This window comes from Dendrobates tinctorius, unplaced genomic scaffold (genome assembly GCF_039654945.1).
Source record: "Dendrobates tinctorius isolate UK_male_01 unplaced genomic scaffold, ASM3965494v1 ptg000246l, whole genome shotgun sequence".
Lineage (NCBI taxonomy): Eukaryota > Metazoa > Chordata > Amphibia > Anura > Dendrobatidae > Dendrobates > Dendrobates tinctorius.
In genome coordinates this window covers 336082-362388 of record NW_027361913.1, presented here as the reverse complement: position 1 = coordinate 362388, position 26307 = coordinate 336082, and the positions used below count along the sequence as shown (strand labels likewise).

At 44.7% G+C, this 26307-nt stretch overlaps 1 protein-coding gene across 1 annotated transcript; it reads left to right on the top strand.

Annotated features, from left to right (window-relative positions):
• The first annotated feature begins 19139 nt into the window (after window positions 1-19139).
• Window positions 19140-21617, top strand: LOC141063234 (probable G-protein coupled receptor 139). Its single transcript, XM_073557304.1, has 2 exons — window positions 19140-19212; window positions 20668-21617. The coding sequence occupies exons 1-2, from the start codon at window positions 19140-19142 to the stop codon at window positions 21615-21617; spliced, it is 1023 nt and encodes a 340-aa protein (XP_073413405.1).
• The last annotated feature ends 4690 nt before the right edge of the window (window positions 21618-26307 follow it).

Below are 26307 nucleotides of genomic sequence, written 5' to 3'. Positions count from 1 at the left end.
TGGTCGGATCAGGTTTCCTGAAACAAAATTTGTTTCAGATGAAACTGGTCCGACTAGGGCAAAAAAAGTCGGCGTTTCGTCCGAAATCCGACCCCAATGCAAGTCAATGGGAAATAAAAGTCGGCATTGAGCGGATGACATTCAACAAATTTTGTTTCATGAAACCCGATCCGGCCAAAGTCGCTCAACTCTAGTCGAGACAAGAATGAATAAGAGAAACAGTAAGAGTTTTTGCGGAGTCAAATGTAAGAAAAGGTCGAATTCTAGAAATGTTTTTGAGGTGCAGATGACAAGAGCGAGCCAGTGATCGAATGTGGGAGGAAAAGGAAAGCTCAGAGTCAAGTGTGACCCCAAGACAGCAGGCATGTTGCTGGGGAGTAATAGTGGAACCACACACGGAAATGGCAATGTCAGGTATAGGTACATTAGTAGAGGGAGGAAACACAAGGAGTTCAGTCTTTGACAGGTTCAGTTTCCAATATAGTGAGGACATGATGTTAGACACAGCGTTTAGACAATCGCCGGTGTTTTCTAGAAAGGCTGGCGTGATGTCAGGAGAAGTGTATAATTGGGTGTCATCAGCATAGAGATGGTACTGGAAACCAAATCTACTGATTGGTTGACCAATAGGGGCAGTGTACAAGGAGAAGAGGAGGGGGCCTAGAACTGATCCTTGAGGAACCCCAACAGTAAGGGGAAGGTGAGAGGAGGAGGAACTGGCAAAAGATACAGTAAAGGAACGGTCAGAGAGATACGCATACTAGGGTTAAAATATGTATGCCTTGGTGATCGCAGTCATACAGCTGATGAGTTGTGGACAGCTCTCCAGGCTGAATTGATCAATGTATGTCTCCGCTGAACATGCATCCAGGGAAGGCCGTGTCCGATAACGGTGCAAACCTTGTTGGGGCCCTATGGCGAGGCAAGGTCACACGAGCCTTGCATGGCTCACATCCTCAACCTGGTGGTTCAGCGTTTTCTCAGCCACTATCCTGGCCTGGGTGACCTGCTCCAGAAAGCACGTAAGCTGTGTGCTAATTTCTGCTGTTCGCACCCCTCTGCTCATCGACTTGCATCGATACAGAGGTCTTTGTCCATGCCAGTTAACAAGTTGATATGCGATGTGCCGACACAGTGGAATTCCACTCTGCACATGTCGCAGCGACTGTGGCAGCAGCAACAAGCCCTGACGCAGTATATCCTGTCACGTAGCCTGGATCAATTCAGTACAGAGGTGGCACATATCGAGTTTACAGAGTGGGCACAGATTAAAGACCTCTGCACCCTTCTGCACAGTTTTGAAATGGCTACTAAGATGGTTAGCGCTGACGACACCGTCATCAGCATCAATATTCAGGTAATTTAAATGCTGGAGCAGACTTTGTATAGTCTGCGGGAGGAGATGGTGGTCCAAGAAGAATAGGAGGAAGAGAAGGCTGCGGAAGGGATAACATTGTCTTGAAATTCAAGACTGTCATCACACAGGCGGGTGCCAAGGGAGAGTGGAGTACTACGATCGAAGGGGGCTGGTGATGATAACAGACAAACTGTTATTGAAGGTGCAAGATCCGAGGAACAAGTGGAGGAGGAAGAGGTGATAGGCGAGCTACTGTCGGATTAAGAGGATAATCCTCCCCTCTCTGATGTTCGGGTTGGCGGGAGGGGATGGAGGAAAGGAGCCTCATTGTTACCCAGCCACCAACACAGCATGGGCTTGGACCTCATGGTAGAGCCCGACATATGAGTGCCTTCTTGCTGCACTATCTGCAACATGATATAGTAATGATTAGGAATAATGCTGACTACTGGGTTGCCACTTTATTAAACCCACATTATAAAACCAAATTTTGCCAGATGAATCCCGCCCCAGAAAGGGACCCGCGAATGCTGGAGTATTGAAACATGCTTTTATACAACCTTAAAAGAGCTTTTCCCCAATACAGCAGTGAAGCACACAGTTCACATCGCAGTTGTAGACTTCCAACCTCTGACCCATCAATTCGTCAACGACAAAACATTAGCAGCAGCAGCACTGGTAGAAGTGGAAGAAGCAATTTCTGTGAGTCCTTTGACACTTTATTTAGACCAACTCATGCCCCAGCACAACAGAGTCTATTTCTTACATGTGGTGACCAAATGGAGAGGATGGTACAGGAGTATCTAGAGTTATAAATATCAATACCATCAGGGAGGGTTTGGACCCTTTCTCATTTTGGTCTTCCAAAATGGAGGCATGGCCTGAGCTTGCCTCACACGCCTTGGAGGTTTTACCGTGCCCGGCAGCCAGATAAGCGGATAAGCGCATCCGGTTGTCCCCTGAAAGTGTTGACCGCCTAACTTTCATTAAGATGAAGAAGTCATGGATTTCCAAGGACTTTTGCACCCCAGTCGCAGATTGTAAAAACTAGGTGATATTGCATTTTTTAGTGTGATGCATTAATGTTGTTAGGGCTGGCGGAACGCACAAAACTTTAAAAGATGGTAATAAGGTGTGTTTGCAGCCCGGGATCCACCATGCAGGGGTGGTAAACTGCTGCTCAGTAATGGCGGACGCTATATGGCGGTATAATAGAAAAACACACGCGGGTTAGCGTCACCCGGTGTGTACAGGGGCGGACTCTTGCTTCACAGAGCCGCACTACCGCAGAACATAAATGCCGGAGCCTGTTTAAAGCTCACAGAGCTCGGCAAGGGAGCACACAGAATGCGGACACAGAACTCTGCCCCAAGGACACGGGGTCAGAGTCCCTCTAGACCTTCTGGGCGCGTGGCGTCGTACCTGTGGACGCCACTATAGACGCTGACTATGGTGGAGTGTCGAGCACGTGCACCGTGGCGTGCAGAGCCAGCGGTGGACACTGATGCCAGTCTCAGACTCTGCCTCTACCTACACCTAAGCCTGGGCGCTTAACAGGCTAGGCTGCACAACACATGCGTATCAAAGGTAGGGGTTTCTTAATGAGTCATTCACCAGTGACATTCATACATGCTTACAATACTCACTCCTCATAGTCTGATAATGCAGTCTATACTAGCGCATGGCCGAGCGGCCATCTGAACCTTTTATAGCAGCCTCCTTCCGGGACCTACCTGACTTTTCTGATGGTCCAATTCGAGCTAGAGAAGGACCTGAGCATGTGACCTCCGATCTCCAATGAGAGATCGTCCCACGGGCATGCTCAGTGGACCGAAAGGAGCACTTAGTCCCTGGAGTAGCTCGCTGCTGACCAGCATGCGTTGCTATACCTGGACCAGAGGTGGCAGCAGCAACCAAGCCCACAGAGCTGGTCTGAGCAGAGAGCCGGGATCGATGAGTCTGCTGAGCAGCCTCCTCTGCGGCCAGAGAGGAATGGAGACTGCCAAATGCAAGGCATTGACATCACTGAATAACAATATATCATAGTTAATCAATCTGTGATAAATTAATAAATATATTGTGGTGTAGTGACCACTGTGTCCACTAGGGGGCACTGTATGGATGTCCCAGGAGAGAGGATGAATGGCAAGATACTGAATGACCGTTATGTATCTCAAGGTGGGTGGCCTTGTGATGGAGATTTATGTGTGTTTTAATCAGCAGTGATACTGCTGAGGTGCTGGTTCAATGTGTCAGGGACTAATTACCTACAAACCCACCCAGAGGGTGTGTTTAATAACACTATTATAAAGTGTATATGTGTGTGTGTGAAGGACCTGTGATATAGTCGTGTGGCTATGGACCATATAATGTGGCCAGGATAGGTCACATGGGGTGAATGCTTGGACCCGGTTGGTCCAGTGTGGAAGGTCCCGCTGAGATGGGGCTTCCTGCCTGACAGCACGTGTGGACGCTGTGAGTAATGGCTGCATGTGCCTGAGATTTCCCTGGAGGGAATGAATGTCTGCAGTATGGAGAAGCAGCCATGAGAGAACCCTGACAGGGTGAGATATAACTGTGAGGCTGAAAAGCCAGCGTATTGGACGTTGATAACAGAGTGAAGCTCTGTCATGGACGCTATGCCGTTTATATATTGCTGTCATGGTTTATGATGTTTAATAAACCGCATGGACCATTCTGAGTTTATGGAAAACCTGGTGCCGGATGTGTTTTGTTCGCTGCCTAGCGAGGATCCCCTAACTGAATAACAGTGCTACCTCACAATTGGTGGAGAAAGCTATGGTCATTGTGATGTGGATTTATTTTTGATTTGGGTAGATTTACCCCTGTGCGTACTGTGGCATGTCCTGATTAGACAGAATCTTATTGAGCGCTCAAAGAAGGAAAGACGCCACACATTGTTAGCAGCAATACCTTCCAGCAGAACTCTGGAAACTTTATTCATATTCATGGTCTTTTATCAGTTCGTATAAAGGAGTGGTTACTTATTAACATAAAGGCTTTACTTCTTAGCTAATTGGTCAGTTTAAATGCATGAACATATATGGGTGTCCGACCTGGGGTTATTTAGACACCACGTGATTTACTGTCCGGAGTCTTGCACTTGTCAGCAAGTCTCTAATATCGGCCGGACCACCTGGCCTAAGTTCCTCATTCCCTATGTCTGCTAGATATTTCTCAAGTCACAAGACAATGAGATGACTGGGTAGCAGGTTATTTCCACCAACTAGTTATAAGGTTCAAACTGTGAATATGTGTCTGTGTGCAATATATATGAGTATATGGCAGTATATAGCCTATATAAGAGTACATGAGTATATAGCCTATAGCAGGCAAGTGAGATCTATATGAAATACATATATATTTCCATAACAATCCCCCCTTAGATAACACTTGCCCTAAAATCCTGCTCCTGGCCCAAAGTGCTGCAACTCTTTTATGCTGCCAATGGACTGACATATGCCTAGTGCATACATCCTCCTCTGTACAGACTTTTCGCAAATGGGCAGTCAGGAGATCTGTCACTAAAGGGGGTGTGGTGCAATGTAATCAAAGTCTCTTAGTTAGCAGTCTATGCAGTCAGTGCATGTGTATTCTCCATCAGGTAGGTAATTTATTCAGTCAGGGAGGTCATCCACAGCATCATTCCAGCTCAGGTGTATCTTCTGGTATGAAGGCCTTTTCCTGCAATGCGATGCGTGGATCCAGGTGGGGTTTCCGTCCAGGTCGGTGGCGTCAGCACTTGGAGAAGGGCCATCGGATCTGGGATCGAGTGCTTCTCTTTACAGACTTTTTTCACCAACACTCAGCAGTCTCCTGACTTCAGGACGTGCATACCAGGCACCGAATCTGGACCTGGCAATGAAGGAGAAAACTCGAGAATGGACATTAGCAAGATTCTTGATAAATTCAATTACACATGCAGACAAAGTATCATATTGCATAGTCAACTGCTAAGTAAAGAATACCCCTAAACTGGGTTTTTTACCCAAATAAAGTTTCATATTGGTGACAGCTTTTTCTGAGCCTATGGGAGTGTCTAATGCCAGGGTTTGTCTGTCTCTTGGGCAAATTTTTTAGCATGCTGCTCTTAAGTGTCCCACCTAGTCTATGGTGTGGGATGGTGAGTAGTGTGTAGGCCTAAGTCTGACCCTACTGCTGATCAGGTCTCTTGTGTTAGGTTTGCTGTGTATGCGGGTCCCTGATCACTTGCTATTGCTTCTGGAAACCCCATATCTGCACACTATTTTTGAGAGTAGCGTCTTTGCAGTAGTCTTTGCCAACTGGTTCCTTACTGGGAAGTCTTCAGGCCAGATGATGTGGGGGAACTTTTCCCGCTTGTCTGATGTTAAATTTGTCGGTGGCCGAACAGCTGCTGGGAATCTTCACTGTTGAGATGTGAGTTGAGTCCAATCAGGTCATTCATCTGTGTCTTCAATTCTGTGTGGGGGCCATGTGCCCATTGAACCACCGTAGGGTACACACTTTGAGATAGACTGGGTCTGTCTTGAGGTAGACGTTTTGATGTAGATGGTTTCTTGGAGCCCAGTGCTTTTGGCCTTCAGCATCCAGCTTTCCTTCTCCTCCTTCCGAGTCTGATCCTGTTACTTCTTGTACAGGTTTCAGGAAGTCATTTTGTCAGGTTTAGTGACTAGGTTGTGGTAATTGACATTCTCTGAGCTGATGGTGGGATTTTAGCTGAGGTTTCGTCTCTATCCGCGCCTCCCTCTGTATGAAGACTCGGGTTAGACTGTGTCAAAGGAGGACTTGGGACTCTTTGCATTGGTACAGATCCAGCCGACATTTTCCGGGGATGAGGGGGAAAGGTCAAAACTGTTGTAGCCTTGGGATGCCTTCGAACTCATGCTGCTTGTCTCGGGGAGTGTTGCCGTGGACTGCCAATCGTAGGACTGTGCTGGAGAAGAAGCTTCCCCACGAGAGGGTGGTGGAGGACAATCTTCTGGAACGTTCTCCATCAAATACGTCCTTTCTGGTAAAGGTGGGCACCATTCTTCTGCCTCAGAATTTATATCCACGTCAGAGTCTTCATCCTGGAAGTAATTCAGCTTGTTGGCTGGTGGAGGAGCACTTCTGTCCAATTCAGAGATGGCATCATCAACGGTTTTCCCATTGACTTCTGTTTGCCAGGTTTTCTCGTCTTCAGTCGTCATGTAGTAACCGTCCGGCTCTACGACCTCTCCCATTTTCCATATTGTCTTCCTCCGGCTGCTTTTTTGGCTGCCACGTCTGCCATGTTGATGCCCCGTGTCTCTACTGTGTTCAGTTTTCCGTGTGCCTTGACCTTCAACACTGCCACCACTTTTAGTAGTTGAAGAGTGTCCAGCAGGTCTCTGATGGCTCCATGGTGCTTCACGGTCGATCCGCTTGCTGTGATGAAGTTTCTTGCAGCCCAGATGGGTCCGAAGTCGGGTGCCATGTCATGCGAGTACCTGGAAGTTTTGTTCTTTGCACTCTGGCAGGCCTTTCATCAGCTCTATCAGCTCCGCTTCTTGAGTTCTTGGGCTGACAACCTTCTGGACCATAGAATGTCTTGATTGCTGGTCGCTGCACTGCAAAACTGGAACCATCTACAGTATCTTGCAGATTTTTCATCTGAGGGTCCATATCCGCATCCCCCCTTGGGAGTGGGAGTAGAGACAGGTAACGGCTGAGAGCACTGAAGAGTGGTGGAGAGCAGCCTTGTCAGGAGGGCGTGTGCTGCGGGTATTGTTTTCATGCAGGAGGGCCCCCCTTGCAACTGGATCCAGGCCGGCTGAGAGGTAGTCTAGAGGCCTCTGGTTTTCCTCCGTGGGTCTGTTTTAAGCCTGGCCCATAGCATGACCTTCTCCATCTTGGTCCTTCTTTTTCCGTTTGGTCAGGATGGGATGGCTTCTCGTACTCAGTGAGGCCTAGAGTTGGCGCAGAGACTATGAAGTCTTTCAGTTTCCTGTACGAGATGAAGGTTGCAATGCGTTGATGCAATTGTACAGAGGCTGCATTAAGTCTGGAGCACCAGGGATCCAAGTTCTGCAGTACGAGACTAGACTAAGGAAGGCCTGCATCTTCGGAGTTGTTGAGGGAGCCATCTTCTCCTCCGCGGTCCTCCGGTCATCTGTCAAGTGTTTCGTCTAGTGGGCGATATGGTATTTTCAGGAACTTACTTTTGACACCACTGGATTCTGTTTTGCAGAACTTACGTTGCTGCTCCGCCAGGCAGAGTAGAGGAGACATGGAAAGCGCTGTGCTGGTAGCGGTGTTGATGACTTCTGCATGCTCCGCAATCCAGTTGATGGAGATGGAGGGCAATGCTCTGGCGAGCTGTGAAAGGCTTTTCTGGGCCCTCTTGGGCCTCACTGTCCATTTGTTCCGCACCCCCTTGTACGTTTTCAGGAACTGGTCGTTCAGGTGAGGGGGAACATTGAGGGGAGCTTCGGGCAGATTCATTGCCGTGAGCACCGTTGCTGTGGCTGGCACGTTTGTCAGCAGAGTGTGCAGATCTGGCACAACTGGGGTTTCAAACACGGTTGCTTCGCTCACAGCCCTCAGGTTATGCACCATTCAATCTGGTCTGGCTCTCCTTTCACAGTCTTCCTCTTGATCGAGAGAAGCTGGGACCGCATGATGATTCCCGTGAGTGAGGCGGCTCAATCTGGCCTTGCTCTTCACAGTGCCATGAGTGACTCCCATCTTCTGGTAAAGGGCTGGCAGGGAACCAGCCGTTTGCTGAGGTCCTCTTTGTCAGAGATGACGTCCAGCTGAGCTTTCTTGCTCTCACAGGGGGTCTTTTTGCTGGGGCATCTTCTTTACCAGCCAGCAGCAGTTCCTTTCACCCAGCTTGATTTCAGGTCAGCATCTTGTTAACCAATTTGAGGAGCTGAGTGGCTGTCTTCTGGTCCAGGGCCTGGATTAACTTCAGGGAGCACCTTCAGAATCTTGTCCAAGATGATCCTCTGGCGCTGGAGCCGGAAGCAGTGCAGCCATTTCACGAAGCGGGTGTGGTCCCTCTGGGTTGGGAGTTTTCCTGGCCCATGCCAAAGTTCTTAGGCCGTTTCTTGAACAGCAGTTCCACTTAGACCTCCAGCTTGTCAGAGGCAGTTTAGCTCTAGGTGAAGAGCAGCGGATGCTGGGCCTTCTGAGCATCCGGGGTTGCAGACTTGAGTGACAACCGCACTGGCGCAACTTGAAGTCTCCCTTGGGCCATAGGCTTCTGGGTGCTATGTCCAGAACCTCCTTGGGTAGGCTTGCACCGGTTATTCGAGCGAGGCTCTTGTAGGACCTCCAGCATGGGCATGATTGATTCTTCTTGGGTCTGAGGTGGAGAAGAGGTCAAGGTCACATCTTCATGGGACACTTTGGTCGCCTTCAGTTCCTGCAGTACGTCTGCTCTCATCAGGTGTGGTGGGCAGGTCTCCCCCATAAACTGGAACAGGATGGAGTGTCCTGGCTGTGTCCATATGCTCAGGGGCTTGCGAGCTGGGGAACGTCTGTTTTGACCTGCAGTCCCCATACAAGACACACAGTGCTCTGATAGACTGGTGGGGTCGAGGATTTTCACTTCTGACCGCACCAGTGTCCACAAGGAAAAACATGATAGCCCCCAGTGATTTGAGGTATTGGGTCCGCTGATGGGGTTTCACATGTCAGGGGCGTGACGTCTGGCGGACCTGGTTTGCCTCTGTCCTATGGACAGGGTTCTTCATTGTCTTCTGTGTTTCTTTCTTGGCCTATTCCTCTGCGTGATGACCTGGGTTGCCGGGGTGCTGTGCACCGGTTCCGGAAATGGCCAAGGTTGCCACAGTTGAAACACCTGACAGGTCTTCTGTCTCTGCAGGGTGGTTGCTCCTCCACGTCAGTGGCCATCACGGGAGGGCCTGTCCTCCGTACTCCTGGGAGGGACTCAATTCTTCTGGCTACTGTAAGCAGGACATCTACTGCTATTGTCCTGTACTCAGGCCTGGCCACTATCAGCAGTCTCTTGATTTGTTCTCTTAGTCCATGCACAAAGGCCTGTGCCAACATCTGTCCGTGTATCTGATCATGAATAGTGAAGCCTAAACCTTGGAATACTTGCCTCACTCTGCCATGAAACCTGTCTAGAGACTTTGTCTCAGCTTGTCTCACATTATGCAGGCTGAGTGCTTGTCTGGCGTTGGCCCACTCTCTAAGCTGTTCAATTAGCTTTGATCCTGATTCCCAGGAATGCACATCTAATTCTGATGGAAGCTTGAAGTGTTCCTTCATGATTTTAGAATACTGAACACCTGACTAGGGGTGAAGGGCACATAGTGTAAGAGTTCTGGCTCTATCTGCCCCTAGTACTATGCAGCATAATCTCCTCTTCATGTTCATCAGTGGAGGAACTGTGCCACTGTGTGATTTGTCTTTCTGTGTATGTGTACTTCCCCCCCAAGACTGGAGCTCCGTGTGGCACATAGGATCTTCAGTCTCAGAGTTAGCAGGTGCAGTGTCTGATGGCCCACACCTCCCTTCTGCTATCTGTTGTATCGGGAGGGCACCTGTGTTGTCATGTGTGGGGAGTGATTCACTTTCTTCTCCCGGTGTTATATCTGTCTCTTTAGAGAGAGTGCCCTGTGGAACTAGGGACACCTCATTGTCTGGATCTGGCACTGGGCCAGCGGGTGATGATGAACTGAGAGGTGGGTGAGGAAAGAAAGAGAGGGAAGGGTGGAGGAGAGATTTGGAATAGGAGGAGAAGTGAGAGATAGTGGAGGAGAGTGGGGAGGAGACAGAAGACAATGAGATGGCGAAGACAAGGAGGAGGAGGAGGGAAGAGGAGGGGGATGAGAGGTGGACGTTGGTGATGAAGATGGAGAGGAGATTATGCTGCATAGTAGGAGAGAGAAAAGGAGGAGGAGGAGGGATAGGAGGAGAGATAGATGAGAGAGGGGAGGAGATTGTGAGAATAGCAGAGATAGAGGGAGGAGAGAGATGGGAGGAGGGAAGAGTGAGGAGAGAGGAGATGGGGGGCGGACTGCTTCCCCCCCTGCCATCACGGAAGGCATTCTTAGACCTGTGGTCCTTCTCAGACGGCACAGGTTAGTATGCCACTGAAAACACTTTTACTACACGTAAAGCAAAAAAAAATCCTTTCTTGTTCTCACTATCTGCCATCACCTTCTGCGCTGATAAAATCCTCTGTCACTTTAACAAAATGCAGACAGTAATTGAGCTCAACTAGCTACTTCCCTTTTTTCCTTTCAATATATTATGCCATGCTGCAGCATACGGAGCTGCCCGTGGAAAATGACATGCTTAACTTTCTGAATAACACCTACTGTGTCTGTTCCAAAAAACTGAAAAAGGTGATTAAAACTTTAAACACTTTGCAACCCCTTTTAACCTGCTTAAAAGGGAACAAAACAAGAATATTTAGTGAATACCCCAACGCAGGTAAAAATTCTCTTTTTAACAAAACTGAACGAAAGAAGTGAAAACTAAACCCAACTTCCTCTTTTTATGCCTGCATCTCTGTAAAATCTGAGAACAATGGAAAACCAAAAAAAAAACAGACTGTGACTATGGTGGTATACTCAAAATGACCCAGCCTTCCCGAAATTCTCATACTACAGTAACAAAAACCACTACCAAGAATGCAAAATAAAACATAAAATAAGGAAAAGCAGAGTACAAAATATAACAATATGAAAAAATATATATCAGGGGCACACCCTGTAGGCAAAAGAGGAAATTTACAAGACAAAAGGAAAAAAAACACTTTCTGCTTCAGATCTTCGCGGAAACCTGCAATGAATTCACATATAGACGTCCGGGGAGAGAGATCGAAAGCCCTTGTTGTGACGCGTATGTGAAACAGCTGCTGGTAACCGATAACTGCCAACCACACTGGGTGCACTGCGCTGGTGACCCTGGAATGTTAACACGCTGTACCGGACGTCCTGACTGGCTCGTCAGTATCAGTAATGTGATAACTCCCACTATGTTGCCACCACCTGATACCTGTGCCGGCTTCTTCTGTCCTTCCTTGTGACCAGGTGTGTTGGTGGCAACCTGTCAAGTGGTTTGGCTTGCAATATCTCCCCTAAGCTAACACCACCGCGTGGCCTGGCGTGGGCGCTGTTGTCCCTTCCTGTGCACGGGTGTTTGTTGTGATAGCTTGATGTGAGATTTGCCTTGTGATATCTCCGTAAGGCCCCCACCACCTGTCCCTGGGCAAGGCTTCACCTGTCCTCCCCCTGTGTCCAGGTGTATTTGTGAGGACCTATCTGAGTGGGTCAAACTCCCCCGTTATCGGTCTACCATCAACCATAAACACAAATCTGTCACAATTTCCCACCAACTCTCCCACCCGGATCTTAGACACAAAGGACCACAGTAGACACTTAGCTTATCCCAGGGTTTGGATTTGCGCATGGACTTTTTAACACTACCTGGGTTTGGTGACCACACTGACCGGCTAGAGTTGCTGACCCGGACTGGGCACAGGGAACATTCAGGTAAGATAACTAGATTTTCTTACCTTACTTATGGAGTTGCGCAAATCTCCGTTCCCATGAGCCAAGACCTTGGCCGGCACCTCTGTCCTCTCCGGTCAGCAGGATCCCCGTACGTTTTCGTCCACGGCCTCGTTGGGCGCCACTTGATGTGGATTTATTTTTGATTTGGGTAGATTTACCCCTGTGCGTACTGTGACCTGTCCTGATTAGACAGAGTCTTATTGAGCGCTTAAAGAAGGAAAGACGCCACACATTGTTAGCAGCAATACCTTCCAGCAGAACTCTGGAAACTTTATTCATATTCATGGTCTTTTATCAGTTCGTATAAAGGAGTGGTTACTTATTAACATAAAGGCTTTACTTCTTAGCTAATTGGTCAGTTTAAATGTATGAACATATATGGGTGTCCGACCTGGGGTTATTTAGACACCACGTGATTTACTGTCCGGAGTCTTGCACTTGTCAGGAAGTCTCCAATATCGGCCGGACCACCTGGCCTAAGTTGCTCATTCCCTATATCTGCTAGATATTTCTCAAGTCACGAGACAATGAGATGACTGGGTAGCAGGTTATTTCCACCAACTAGTTATAAGGTTCAAACTGTAAATATGTATCTGTGTGCAGTATATATGAGTATATAGCAGTATATAGCCTATATAAGAGTACATGAGTATATAGCCTATAGCAGGCAAGTGAGATCTATATGAAATACATATATATTTCCATAACAAACCTACCTACAAACCCACCCAGGTGGTGTGTTTAATAACGTTATTGTAAAGTGTATATGTGTGTGTGAAGGACCTGTGATGAGGTCATAGTCATGTGACCCGGTGGGCATGGCTATGGACCATATAATGTGGCCAGGGTAGGTCACATGGGGTGAATGCTTGGACCCGGTTGGTCCAGTGTGGAAGGTCCCGCTGAGATGGGGCTTCCTGCCTGACAGCACGTGTGGACGCTGTGAGTAATGGCTGAAAGTGCCTGAGAGTTCCCTGGAGGGAATGAATGTCTGCAGTATGGAGAAGCAGCCATGAGTAGAGTTGAGCGATACCGTCCGATACTTCAAAGTATCGTATCGGATGGTATCGGCCGATCTTTAAAAAAAGTATCGGTATCGCCGATTCCGATACCGGAAGTCCCATTCAAGTCTATGGGACTTCCGGTATCGGAATAAGAAAAACCCTTTCCTGCCCTTGTACAGCCTCTCTGGGGTCTGTACGGGCCTTTCAGGGGGCTGTGCCGGCCTGCCAGGGGGTCTGTGCAGGCTCCGGTGGTCTGTGCCGGCCTGCCGGTGGTCTGTGCAGGCTCCGGGGGGCTGTGCCGGCCTGCCGGGGGGCTGTGCCGGCCTGCCGGGGGGCTGTGCCGGCCTGCCGGGGGGCTGTGCAGGCTCCGGGGGGCTGTGCCGGCCTGCCGGGGGGCTGTGCCGGCCTGCCGGGGGGCTGTGCCGGCCTGCCGGTGGTCTGTGCAGGCTCCGGGGGTCTGTGCAGGCATCGTCCGATGGGACTACAAGTCCCATCGGGCGATGCCTGCTACCATGACAGTGATTGACACATTAGCCAATGATGGGACAGTAGTAGTCCCATCATCCGGCTAATGTGTTAAATGTAAAAAAAAAAAAAATAAAAAAAAATTACATGCTACATACATACAACATGCATACTACATACATGCTACATTCATACTACATACATGCTACATTCATACTACATAAATACTACATGCAACATACATACTACATATATACTACATGCATGCTACATACATACTGCATGCTACATACATACCACATATATACTACATACATACTACATGCATGCTACATGCATGCTACATGCTACATACATAACACATATATACTACATGCATGCTACATACATACTACATGCTACATACTACATATATACTACATGCATGCTACATACTACATGCTACATACATACTACATATATACTACATGCATGCTACATACATACTGCATGCTACATGCATGCTACATACATACTACATACATACTACATGCTACATACATACTACATATATACTACATACATACTACATACATACTACATGCATGCTACATGCATGCTACATACATACCACATACATAACACATGTATACTACATGCATGCTACATACATACTACATGCTACATGCATGCTACATGCTACATACATACTACATATATACTACATGCATGCTACATACTACATACATACTACATATATACTACATGCATGCTACATACTACATGCTACATACATACTACATATATACTACATGCATGCTACATACATACTACATGCTACATACATACCACATACATACTACATATATACTACATGCATGCTACATACATACTGCATGCTACATGCATGCTACATACATACTACATACATACTACATGCTACATACATACCACATATATACTACATACATACAATACATTCATACAATATATACATAGACATACAGTACATATAACATAGAGTAACATACTTACCAATACTTGTCACATTGTTCCCCGAAGCCATTGTCTTTTCCGGAATAAATATTAACATAACAAACCACAAAAATACTCACCCACGATCCGAAGCAGTCCACGAGTGTGTCCCACGACGATCTTGGGTAGAGAACTGCAGCATCAGCTGTTGCTGCCGTTCTCTACGGGCTGCAGGAATCCAATGACGGAAGGTAGGTATCCTTCCGCACTGTATTCCTCCGCCACTTAAAAAAAAAAAAAGTCCCTAGTCTCACTTTATGCCATTGCTGTGTGGGAAATTCCCACGCAGCAATGGCATAAAGTGAGACTAGGGACTTTTTTTTTTTTAAGTGGCGGAGGAATACAGTGCGGAAGGATACCTACCTTCCGTCATTGGATTCCTGCAGCCCGTAGAGAACGGCAGCATCATCTGATGCTGCAGTTCTCTACCCAAGATCGTCGTGGGACACACTCGTGGACTGCTTCGGATCGTGGGTGAGTATTTTTGTGGTTTGTTATGTTAATATTTATTCCAGAAAAGACAATGGCTTCGGGGAACAATGTGACAAGTATTGGTAAGTATGTTACTCTATGTTATATGTACTGTATGTCTATGTATGTATTGTATGAATGTATTGTATGTATGTAGTATATATGTGGTATGTATGTAGCATGTAGTATGTATGTAGTATGTATGTAGCATGCATGTAGCATGTAGTATGTATGTAGCATGCATGTAGTATATATGTAGTATGTATGTAGCATGCATGTAGTATATATGTAGCATGTATGTAGTATGTATGTGGTATGTATGTAGCATGTAGTATGTATGTAGCATGCATGTAGTATATATGTAGTATGTATGTAGCATGTAGTATGTATGTAGTATGTATGTAGTATGTATGTGGTATGTATGTAGCATGTAGTATGTATGTAGCATGCATGTAGTATATATGTAGTATGTATGTAGCATGTAGTATGTATGTAGTATGTATGTAGTATGTATGTGGTATGTATGTAGCATGTAGTATGTATGTAGCATGCATGTAGTATATATGTAGTATGTAGTATGTATGTAGTATGTATGTGGTATGTATGTAGCATGTAGTATGTATGTAGCATGCATGTAGTATGTATGTAGCATGCATGTAGTATGTATGTAGCATGCATGTAGTATGTATGTAGCATGCATGTAGTATGTATGTAGCATGCATGTAGTATGTATGTAGCATGTATGTAGTATGTATGTAGTATATATGTAGTATGTATGTAGCATGTAGTATGTATGTAGCATGCATGTAGTATATATGTAGTATGTATGTAGCATGCATGTAGTATGTATGTAGTATGTATGTAGTATGTATGTAGCATGCAGTATGTATGTAGCATGCATGTAGTATGTATGTAGTATTTTTTTTTTTTTTTTTTAACATTTAACACATTAGCCGGATGATGGGACTACTACTGTCCCATCATTGGCTAATGTGTCAATCACTGTCATGGTAGCAGTCATCGCCAGATGGGACTTGTAGTCCCATCGGACGATGCTTGCACAGACCCCCGGACATCAGCACAGCCCCCCGGCAGGCCGGTACAGACCCCCACAGGGTGCACAGCCCCCCGGCAGGCCGGCACAGCCCCCCGGCAGGCCGGTACAGACCCCCACAGGGTGCACAGACCACCGGCAGGCCGGCACAGCCCCCCGGCAGGCCGGTACAGACCCCGGGCAGTCCACACAGCTGCAGTTCTCTACCCAAGATCGTCGTGGGACACACTCGTGGACTGCTTCGGATCGTGGGTGAGTATTTTTGTGGTTTGTTATGTTAATATTTATTCCGGAAAAGACAATGGCTTCGGGGAACAATGTGACAAGTATTGGTAAGTATGTTACTCTATGTTATATGTACTGTATGTCTATGTATGTATTGTATGAATGTATTGTATGTATGTAGTATATATGTGGTATGTATGTAGCATGTAGTATGTATGTAGTATGTATGTAGCATGCATGTAGCATGTAGTATGTATGTAGCATGCATGTAGTATATATGTAGTATGTATGTAGCATGCATGTAGTATATATGTAGCATGTATGTAGTATGTATGTGGTATGTATGTAGCATGTAGTATGTATGTAGCATGCATGTAGTATATATGTAGTATGTATGTAGCATGTAGTATGTATGTAGTATGTATGTGGTATGTATGTAGCATGTAGTATGTATGTAGCATGCATGTAGTATATATGTAGTATGTATGTAGCATGTAGTATGTATGTAGTATGTATGTAGTATGTATGTGGTATGTATGTAGCATGTAGTATGTATGTAGCATGCATGTAGTATATATGTAGTATGTAGTATGTATGTAGTATGTATGTGGTATGTATGTAGCATGTAGTATGTATGTAGCATGCATGTAGTATGTATGTAGCATGCATGTAGTATGTATGTAGCATGCATGTAGTATGTATGTAGCATGCATGTAGTATGTATGTAGCATGCATGTAGTATGTATGTAGCATGTATGTAGTATGTATGTAGTATATATGTAGTATGTATGTAGCATGTAGTATGTATGTAGCATGCATGTAGTATATATGTAGTATGTATGTAGCATGCATGTAGTATGTATGTAGTATGTATGTAGTATGTATGTAGCATGCAGTATGTATGTAGCATGCATGTAGTATGTATGTAGTATTTTTTTTTTTTTTTTTTAACATTTAACACATTAGCCGGATGATGGGACTACTACTGTCCCATCATTGGCTAATGTGTCAATCACTGTCATGGTAGCAGTCATCGCCAGATGGGACTTGTAGTCCCATCGGACGATGCTTGCACAGACCCCCGGACATCAGCACAGCCCCCCGGCAGGCCGGTACAGACCCCCACAGGGTGCACAGCCCCCCGGCAGGCCGGCACAGCCCCCCGGCAGGCCGGTACAGACCCCCACAGGGTGCACAGACCACCGGCAGGCCGGCACAGCCCCCCGGCAGGCCGGTACAGACCCCGGGCAGTCCACACAGCCCCCCGGCAGGCCGGTACAGACCCCGGGCAGTCCACACAGCCCCCCGGCAGGCCGGCACAGCCCCCCGGCAGGCCGGCAGAGACCCCCGGAAGGCCCGAAATGACGGCGCATCATGATGCGCACACACCGCGCATCATGATGACGTCAGGCCGTCAATCAACTGAACTTCCGATTCCGATGCCGAATTCCGATATTGAAAAAATATCGGAAGTCGATATCGGAATTCCGATACAGCAAGTATCGGCCGATACCCGATACTTGCGGTATCGGAATGCTCAACACTAGCCATGAGAGAACCCTGACGGGGTGAGATATAACTCTGAGGCTGAAAAGCCTGCGTGTTGGACATTGCTAACAGAGTGAAGCTCTGTCATGGACGCTATGCCGTTTATATATTGCTGGTCATGGTTTATGATGTTTAATAAACCGCATGGACCGTTCTGAGTTTATGGAAAACCTGGTGACGGTTCTGTTTTGTTCGCTGCCTAGCGAGTATCCCATAACTGAATAACAGCGCTACCTCACAATATAAATACTATTTCCCAGAGGGTCAAAATCAAACATATAACAATGTCTAAAATATATTTATCAAAAAAATTCCATACAATTTAGAGTTCTTCATTGTTTCTAAAAATCAAAAATTGATTATGTTACCTTTATTATACGAGCGTGTTTTTACTTAGCCAAAGCCTGTAAACTGCCGCGGTCCAGTCCGCTGGGTGGGGCTTAATCAACTGCTCCCCCCTTCCCTGTCTTGCTCTACACAAGAAGAAATGCGTAGAGCAAGACAGGGAGGGGGGAGCAGTTGAATAAGCCCCGCCCAGCGGACTGGACAGCGGCAGATTACATACATCTGAACCAATATAAAAAAGGTATTTATGCATGAAAGGTGCGGGGTCAGGGGGAAGCAAAAGTACTAAGAGAATCCTTATGTGACACACAATTGAATGATATCATTATATGATATCTCAAAAAAGGGGTGACAGATTCCCTTTAAGACATCCATCGTCTGATCCTTACCTGGCGTCGCCTAGCGGTTGGACACTGTCCCACGTGGCTGCGCGATTTCTCTGTAGCCCCGACAGCGACAACAGCAAAGGCGCTGGCTGACCTCCTTGATCTCTAGCACCACTCAATCCCATGTCTTTGCCGAGCGACACCTACATGTATCAATATCTTGTTTTGAATGTTGATTCAGTCATGCACAATCGGAATGAATAGGGAAAATATTTGATACTGGTTCGTGCTTTAGATCTACCTATCTCATTCCCTAAATCATTTCCTGTCCCTTGGTTGAACTTGACGAACTTATGTCCATTCATTCGTACTATGTAACATAAGACGACCTAAATCAGTCAGTACAGTTGACTTTGCTCTAATGGGTGCGTGGGCCTTTCCATATACCAGATTGCATCACAACACTCACTCAGATAAACCAGGATTAGCGGAGATGTATATCGGTGAGACCTGCAGTGTACAAACACAGCCTGCCTACACCTCTCTGCAGTTTAGTTTACTTGGAAACCAGCAGTCTCCTATTTCTTGGTTAGCATTTCAGCCATCTTGCCGGCCCTGGTCCAGTGATTGGTGAATCATTAACTGCCTCTTTATTGTTTTTGTGTTTACAGAGGTATATTACATATTGCAATTTGATGAAATATGTGATAAGAGCAGTAATAGACTATGTTTCTAGTATACATTGCAGCAGCAGATCATTATAAAGACCAGTAAACCATCACTTCCAGCAGCTAATGTCTTTCCTGCCGCACAATGAAGAATGAGCACTGGATGATAACCTTACAGAAAGTGTTCTATCCAGTCTTGGCCGTTATCGGGATCCCGTGTAAGTAAATTAATATTGATTTTTTCCAAGCTTGTTTGGACCTACTATTTTGGATCACTAATTAGATTATTTTTACTTTATTAGACCTGGTTGCTGATGTATTGAGGATGAATTTTGAGACTGGGGCTATACGATGACATGTCTCGCAACATCATGGTGTTGCATTGTGACATCGCCTCTAATGATTTCCTATAGCGTCACATTGCAACATACAGCAACTGCGACACGTGTCCAAGTGTATTGGATTTTCGGCTGCTGGTCACAAATTGCTTAAAACTTGATTGCTATAAACTTCAATGCAAGTCACATGTGGCTGCAACTTGTCTATGGAGCAAAATCGCAATTCTAATGTAGTGTCATAACATGGAAAGGTGATCATCTGTTACCCTGAGCTTTTTTCCCGCATGAGATATGTTGCCGTATAGCTGCAGCCTTAGAGCTCATACTTACTTTCAAGAGACTCTCTCTCGCATGAAAACCTGGTACTGCTGCCAGCACTAGGACCAGAGCGTGCTGTTGCATAGAAATACATGTAGCCGCACGCTCCGGTACTAGCGCCGGCGGCTGTGCCTGGTTTTCATGCAAGAGACTTGCACGAGAATCGAGCGAGTCTCTCGCAAGTGAGTATGAGCCCTTAGGTAGAGACTGCGGATGAAACTATCAGTAAAGCATTTAATTATCTTACAGTGTCATATGCAAAGCTGAGGCTAGCATTCGGGGGGGCTTTCTTCTAACAGATACAAGAATGGCAATTTCACTCAAGTTGCACGTTTCTTTTTCTAATTTATGGTCATAAATCCCAGACAAAATAGGTTTGATCACTTGAGCTTGGTCCTTACAGTGGCTTGTAAAAGTTTGGACACCCTTGGTCAAAATTTCTGTTATTGTGAACAGTTAAGAAAGTTGAAGATGAAATGATCTCTAAATTGCCTAAAGTTAAAGATCACACATTTCCTTTGTATTTTAGAAAAAAAATGTTTATCTTTTACATTTTAAAAATTGCAAAAAGTAAAACGGGCCGATGTAAAAGTTTGGGCACCATGCATGGTTAGTACCTATTAGCACCTTCTTTTGAAAGTATCACATCTTGTAAACACTTTTTATTGTAGCCAGGGAAGAGTCTTTCAATTCTTGCTTGAGGGATTTTCGTCCATTCTTCCTTTTGCCTAAAATACAAAGGAAATGTGACATCTTTAATTTTAGGCCTTTTAGAGATTATTTCATCTTCAACTTGCTTAACTGTTCACAATAACAACAATTTTGACAAAGAAAAAGAAATTTTGCAAACCTTTAGACCCATTTTGTCACATTTTAAACCTGTCCACTAAACATGTCCTCTTTCCCTTTTGTCGGCTGAGTCCCAAAAAGTGGGTCAACATTTTTTTTAATCCTTTTAATAAATGTTCATCATTGTCTTAGTTTCTATTATTATTTTTTTGCTTTTGAATTTTACAGCAAACCTCCTAACTTTTTTCATTTTCTGGAGAAGAAATTGTGGACTTTCACCCTCTTGTCGTTGTTACATGATGGCAATCGCTGTGGCTGACACAATGGTCCTCGTCCAGATTGTCATCCTTGAGGTAATCCTGAAGTACTACACTTTACAGCCCTTCTGGGATCGAAATCCTTGGTGCTTGATACGAGATGTTCTAAGCTATGGTGCCTACAACACTTCCGTCTGGCTAGTTGTTTTCTTCACCATTGAACGATTTGTCGCAATCCGAGCGGTTGGTGTCAGACCCAAGATTTGTACTAGAAGATATGCACTCTACCTAATAACAGCAGTGTTTTTTTGTTGTCACCTGTTGTCTATTCCATATTTTTGGTCAAACGAGTCAAAGCCACTTAATGGGACTAATGGATATGTTTGTGTTTACAATGCTCAGCTGTCAAAACTCTACGTGGATTGTTTGGTATGGTTTCAGTACACCCTTGTATACATCATACCATTCCTTGTCATCTTTACGCTCAATGGGTTTATTTTAAGGCAGATCTGCCAAAGTAACAAAGTGCACAGCGAAATGCAGCGAAACCGCAGGAGTTTTTCAGCATTTATTATGGTGAAGACTCAGCGTCTGAAATCAATGGTGTTATTAGTGACCATTTCCATGACCTTTTGCTACCTGTGCACCACACGTTTTGTTACTCAGATTGTTATCAAAACAATGCACTATGATATAGACAGAGGAGACTACAGCAAAAGCATTAACATTGCTGCAGACATTGGTACCATGCTTGACCTTACCAACTCCGCAGTCAACATGTACCTTTATGCTTGTACACAATCAAGATTTCGAAAGGAGATTATTCAATTAGCAAAATGTTCAATAATTCCTTGTAAAAATGACAAATTAGAAACTAATATTCCTGTTGCCACGATTGAATCAAGGACGATGTCTTTTTGATTGAACAGGTAAAATTTGTTGCTCTACATCCAATCCGCCAAGAATAATCCCAGGTTTGTTCTTGGCAGATTGGATGTACAGCAACAGATTTTACCTGTTCAATCAAAAAGTCACTGTCCTTGATTCAATCGTGGCAACAGAAGACGGCGCTGATCCTGGTCTCCATTTCTAATTCTTCCACTGTGGGAAACTCCTGGAAGCAGTTTCCCCTGTCTCTCCAGGAATAGCTGCAGTCTATCACTTTTGAATCCAAACCAAAACAGACTTATGCCTCAGGCAGCACAACTGTATCAGGTGAGCAAGTTTCCTCATACAACTCGCCTTTTACAACTTGACATAAAATTACTACGCTTAGCTAGCACCACATCTTTTTCCCTTTTTTAGGATATTCCATACAAATAGAAACTAATATTCCTGTAATATCTCGTATGCTTTTCTAGAACTATGTGCCGATTCTGGGGCGACCACACAATGTAAAGCATCTTCTAAGGCTCTGTGCACACGGCGTTTGAGCATTCTGAGGTTTACTCTTCTGACAAACACCTCCGATATCGTGCCATACTTGGCACATGTTGGCATTGTAAAAGCGTGCATCGTACAGTACAGTATGAGTTTTGTGGTTGTCCTCTGTGTTGCTAAGGACAATTTCCTATTCTGTTCACAATCCCTTAATTATAATAGCAGATTTGTATGTTAGATATGGCCTGCTATAGACAGTAGTATTAGTATGAAGGCATTTTTGGATGTTTTCTTTGAAAATACCAACAGATAGTTTTCTAGGTTGTACTATAAAGTAAAGAGTATTTCAATCATAACGATGAAATGGGTTCTCCACTACTTGGACAACAGCATATTAAATGAAAGCCCCCTCCCCGCGTAAAACAAGAAAAACTTAGAAACCTCCAGGACTGGCTCCATTCCATTCATGTCCACGCTGGTCGCCCGGCACTCACATGACATTTTTATGTCATGTGAGTACTGAAGCCAATCAGCAGTACCTAATCGGCAGCTGCTAATCAATACTCCATCAGCGCATACGTCCATTTTGATGAAGTGGTACAGGCTGCAGTTGGTCAACGAACGCTGTTTGGCTGCAGTATTCATGTGACATAATGTCACACAAGTGTCAGGAGACCCAATGCCGACATCACTGACACGGCAATGGTGACGAAGGTGAATATAGGCTTTTCTTATTTTACTTGTGGGACGTGGACATTTGAATATTGCTTCTCCAAGTAATGTAGAACCCTTTTAAAGTTACCCTCCAAACAAAAATAACATGTCTTAAACTGGGTGGTTAAATGTACCAATTTCTGGTAAACCATTTGATGTGTATGGAAATCTCCAATAATGATGTTGGGAGAGATGACAGGGCAGTTTAAATTTGAAAGCCAGATTTGATTAGAGAGGAGATAAGCCAGAGCCAAAAAGTGTCTGATAGAGACATTCTCCCTTTCCACTGGAAATGAGTCAAAACAGACAGCTCTGGCCAATCAAGTGTTCGGCCAACAGCTATCTCATACGTATGGATTATAACAACCCGACATTGCCTCTGCCTTCCATAGATGTAACATGAAGTTTCTGGGTTCCAGTATAAAATTACTAACAGGGATCTAACATCTGCCATGTGACATTATTGAAATTGGTGACTCTGGAACGCAAATGCTACCTCTGCCCTCTTTTGTTATCTATTGGATGCAGCAAGACTTGTTCTTCACAGAAAGAGGTATAGACCAGGAAAATGGCCATGTTCACACACAATTAGTGCAAAAAAATGGAGCAGTAAGGTTCTGCCAGAGAAGAACCTTCAAATTTCTTATTATATTTTCTCAAAGCAGTTATTAGAGCTGGAAACAGGAAAATAAGCACAAATCAGATGTGTGTACAGAAGTTTCCTCTTCTTTCCACCTTCAGGAACCAGGCTATTATTTTCTCTACAAAATCTGCTTGTTTCAATCATGTAGTAGGAAAATCTCATCAGAGAAATCATTATAATGGGGTATAGATTGTTCAGTATTTGTCTAAAGACATACAAAGTCATTGAAAAGCAGAAAGTACCCCCACCTGTCAGTTCTGTATTTATCGGGGCCTTAATAACAATTATCACTGACTTCTACATAAGAAAGATATCATATAACAAAACCACAGCAGGTTTCAAAATGTGGTGATTAAAAAAAAAATAGACCACCATTAAGAAATCAGATGAAAAAAACACAAACATACATTATTGCAATGCTTAGACTTTCTACATCTTTATCTTTTTCTTTGTTAGTGGTTCAAGTTGATTTTCCGATATGCTTAGGATTGGCTGCTGCATTTCTCATTTTCGACCCAACTTAAAAGAGTTGTCCTCCACTTAAGTATTTTAAAAATGGACTCATGGTGGACTGGAAAGAAAAAATAAAAAATATATAGTCCCCTACAGGACCTTCTCCTCATGCTACTGTGTCCCTCACCAATTGCAGTAGTCACATTCTGTCCAAGCCAGACTAGACAGTGATGAGAGAAGGGGCTTTTCCGTAGCTACCCAACACCCAGTCTTGGAAAGATTGGCAACTATCTGTAAAGCTTTCCATTCATTAACAATCAGTCTCACTTCACAATCTTGATTTTGAACATCATTCTCCAATTGTTTGATGTTTAAAGATTTCTATTAACCTTTTCCATATTGATCGTCAGCGACCAATACTTCTTTGAGGTTGTAGCTGATGTCATAGCTTTTGCTTGCCACATTATAGACATATCGGAAGGTAAAGTCTGATATAAGTGGTCGCGTTACAAATCAAAATTGAGCGGCCATGCAAATTGGCTGTTTATTGGAGCCCAGATTTGCCGGTTGATCCTCAAAATTGTTCCGCCATTAACAATCATTTACTAATGAATTTTTAACAACCAATTAGAATCCCTGGCACATTTTATAGCCGCCCACTTATGGCTGCTGACTGGGACTAAAGGTACTGTCACACTTAGCGATGCACCAGCGATATGACGCGGTCAGGATCGCTGGTGCATCGCTAAGTGGTCGCTAGTGAGCTGCCACACAGGCAGATCTCACCAGCGACATAGCAGCGGTCGGGGGTTGTTACTTACCTGTCAGACGAGGCGATCCTGACGTCCTCCCGCCCACGTCCACGCGTCGCTCGTCGGGGCCACAGGAAGCTGAAGACGAGAAACGGTCCAGGACGTTGTCGCGCGATCAGCGATAATCAGCGGGGGAACCAGTCGGAGGTAAGTATCACACATAGCGATATCGCTGCTGCATCACAAAACCAGTGACGTTATAGCGATATTGCTAGCGATATCGCTTAGTGTGACAGGCCCTTAAAACCTTAGAGTAAATCCTCTTGGGAAGTAAATTTTGTCAAAAAATCTGTTCCAAACCCAGAACAGAAACCTCACCAGATTCATGTGAATTTGTTGCGGATTTACCAGACATTTCACGCTATAATGGTCCTATGGTAATATGCATCTGTACCATGTGGCCATAGATTAATTCAATTAGTCATATATTTTGATGTTTCAGTTTATGGAGGTTAGTGAAGACCACAATGTTGTTATTTAAATACTGATACATAAGGCATGGAAGGAGGGTGTACTCTATTCGTGTAATCGTAAGCTTCAATTCTGTGTGCTATGAAGTAGTCGGAACTTAGGCAATATACTGTTGCCTCATACTGTATGTATGTCCTCATTACTGAGCATTGCAGTGTTATACTTTGCACGAGTTTAGCAAGCTGTTCAGCTTATTGTGTTTCTTCATATTGTGTTGTCAGATCTGGTGGTGACCAAAAAATGTACTTTTATTTATAATTTGTGCAATATCACGTTTGTCTTTGCATTGTGCTGTAATAAGCTCTTGTTTTACATTGTATTGAAATCTGCAATTTCCTCTTCCCTTCCCAATAAAGATTGTTTGCTTCCCTTTCCCCCTCACTCCCTTTCCCTCATCTTCCCTTTACCCAGTTATTATCCTTGTTCTACCTTATATTTCAGTTATCTGTTTTGAATTTAAAAATTTGGAAAAATTCAATAAAAATAATCTGATAAAATCTACAATTGTAAGGGTTTGGATTACACAATTGTTTTCTCCACATCTGAGAGAAAAATGGTGTGATTATTCGGATCAGAGTTTGATCACAGTTCGATAAAAGTGGCATCAGTTTTTCTCAGTCGTAGAGAGAAAAAAAAAAAGTTTCTCCATCTTCTCCATTCTACTACTCTGTGAAAATTACACTTCACTCGGATATCATCAGAGCGCAGTCTGACTTTTTTCAAAGACCCATAAACTTGCATTTCTAATTTTGATCTGACACAGATCAAAATCAGACATGTCTCCAATTTTACCCACAGACCACTTAGTCAGAGGAAAAAAAAATCAGATGTGCACAGCTATAAAAACTATGTATAGCACTTGTCCAAGAAAATCGGCCATGTGTACAAGCCCAAACAGCTATGTACTTGTACGCCTGCTTATGTCATGTAGTACTTCTGTGTTTATGCTACAATCAAATGTCATATGAAATGTCCGCACTGTCAGAAGTACCAATACCTGGAGTAAAAAGCACAGTATCACTGTGCCTGATTGGTCAGCAAACTCGCCTGACCTTAACCCCATAGAGACTCTATGGGGTATTGTCAAGAGGAAGATGAGAGACACCAGACCCAACAATGCAGACAAGCTGAAGGCTGC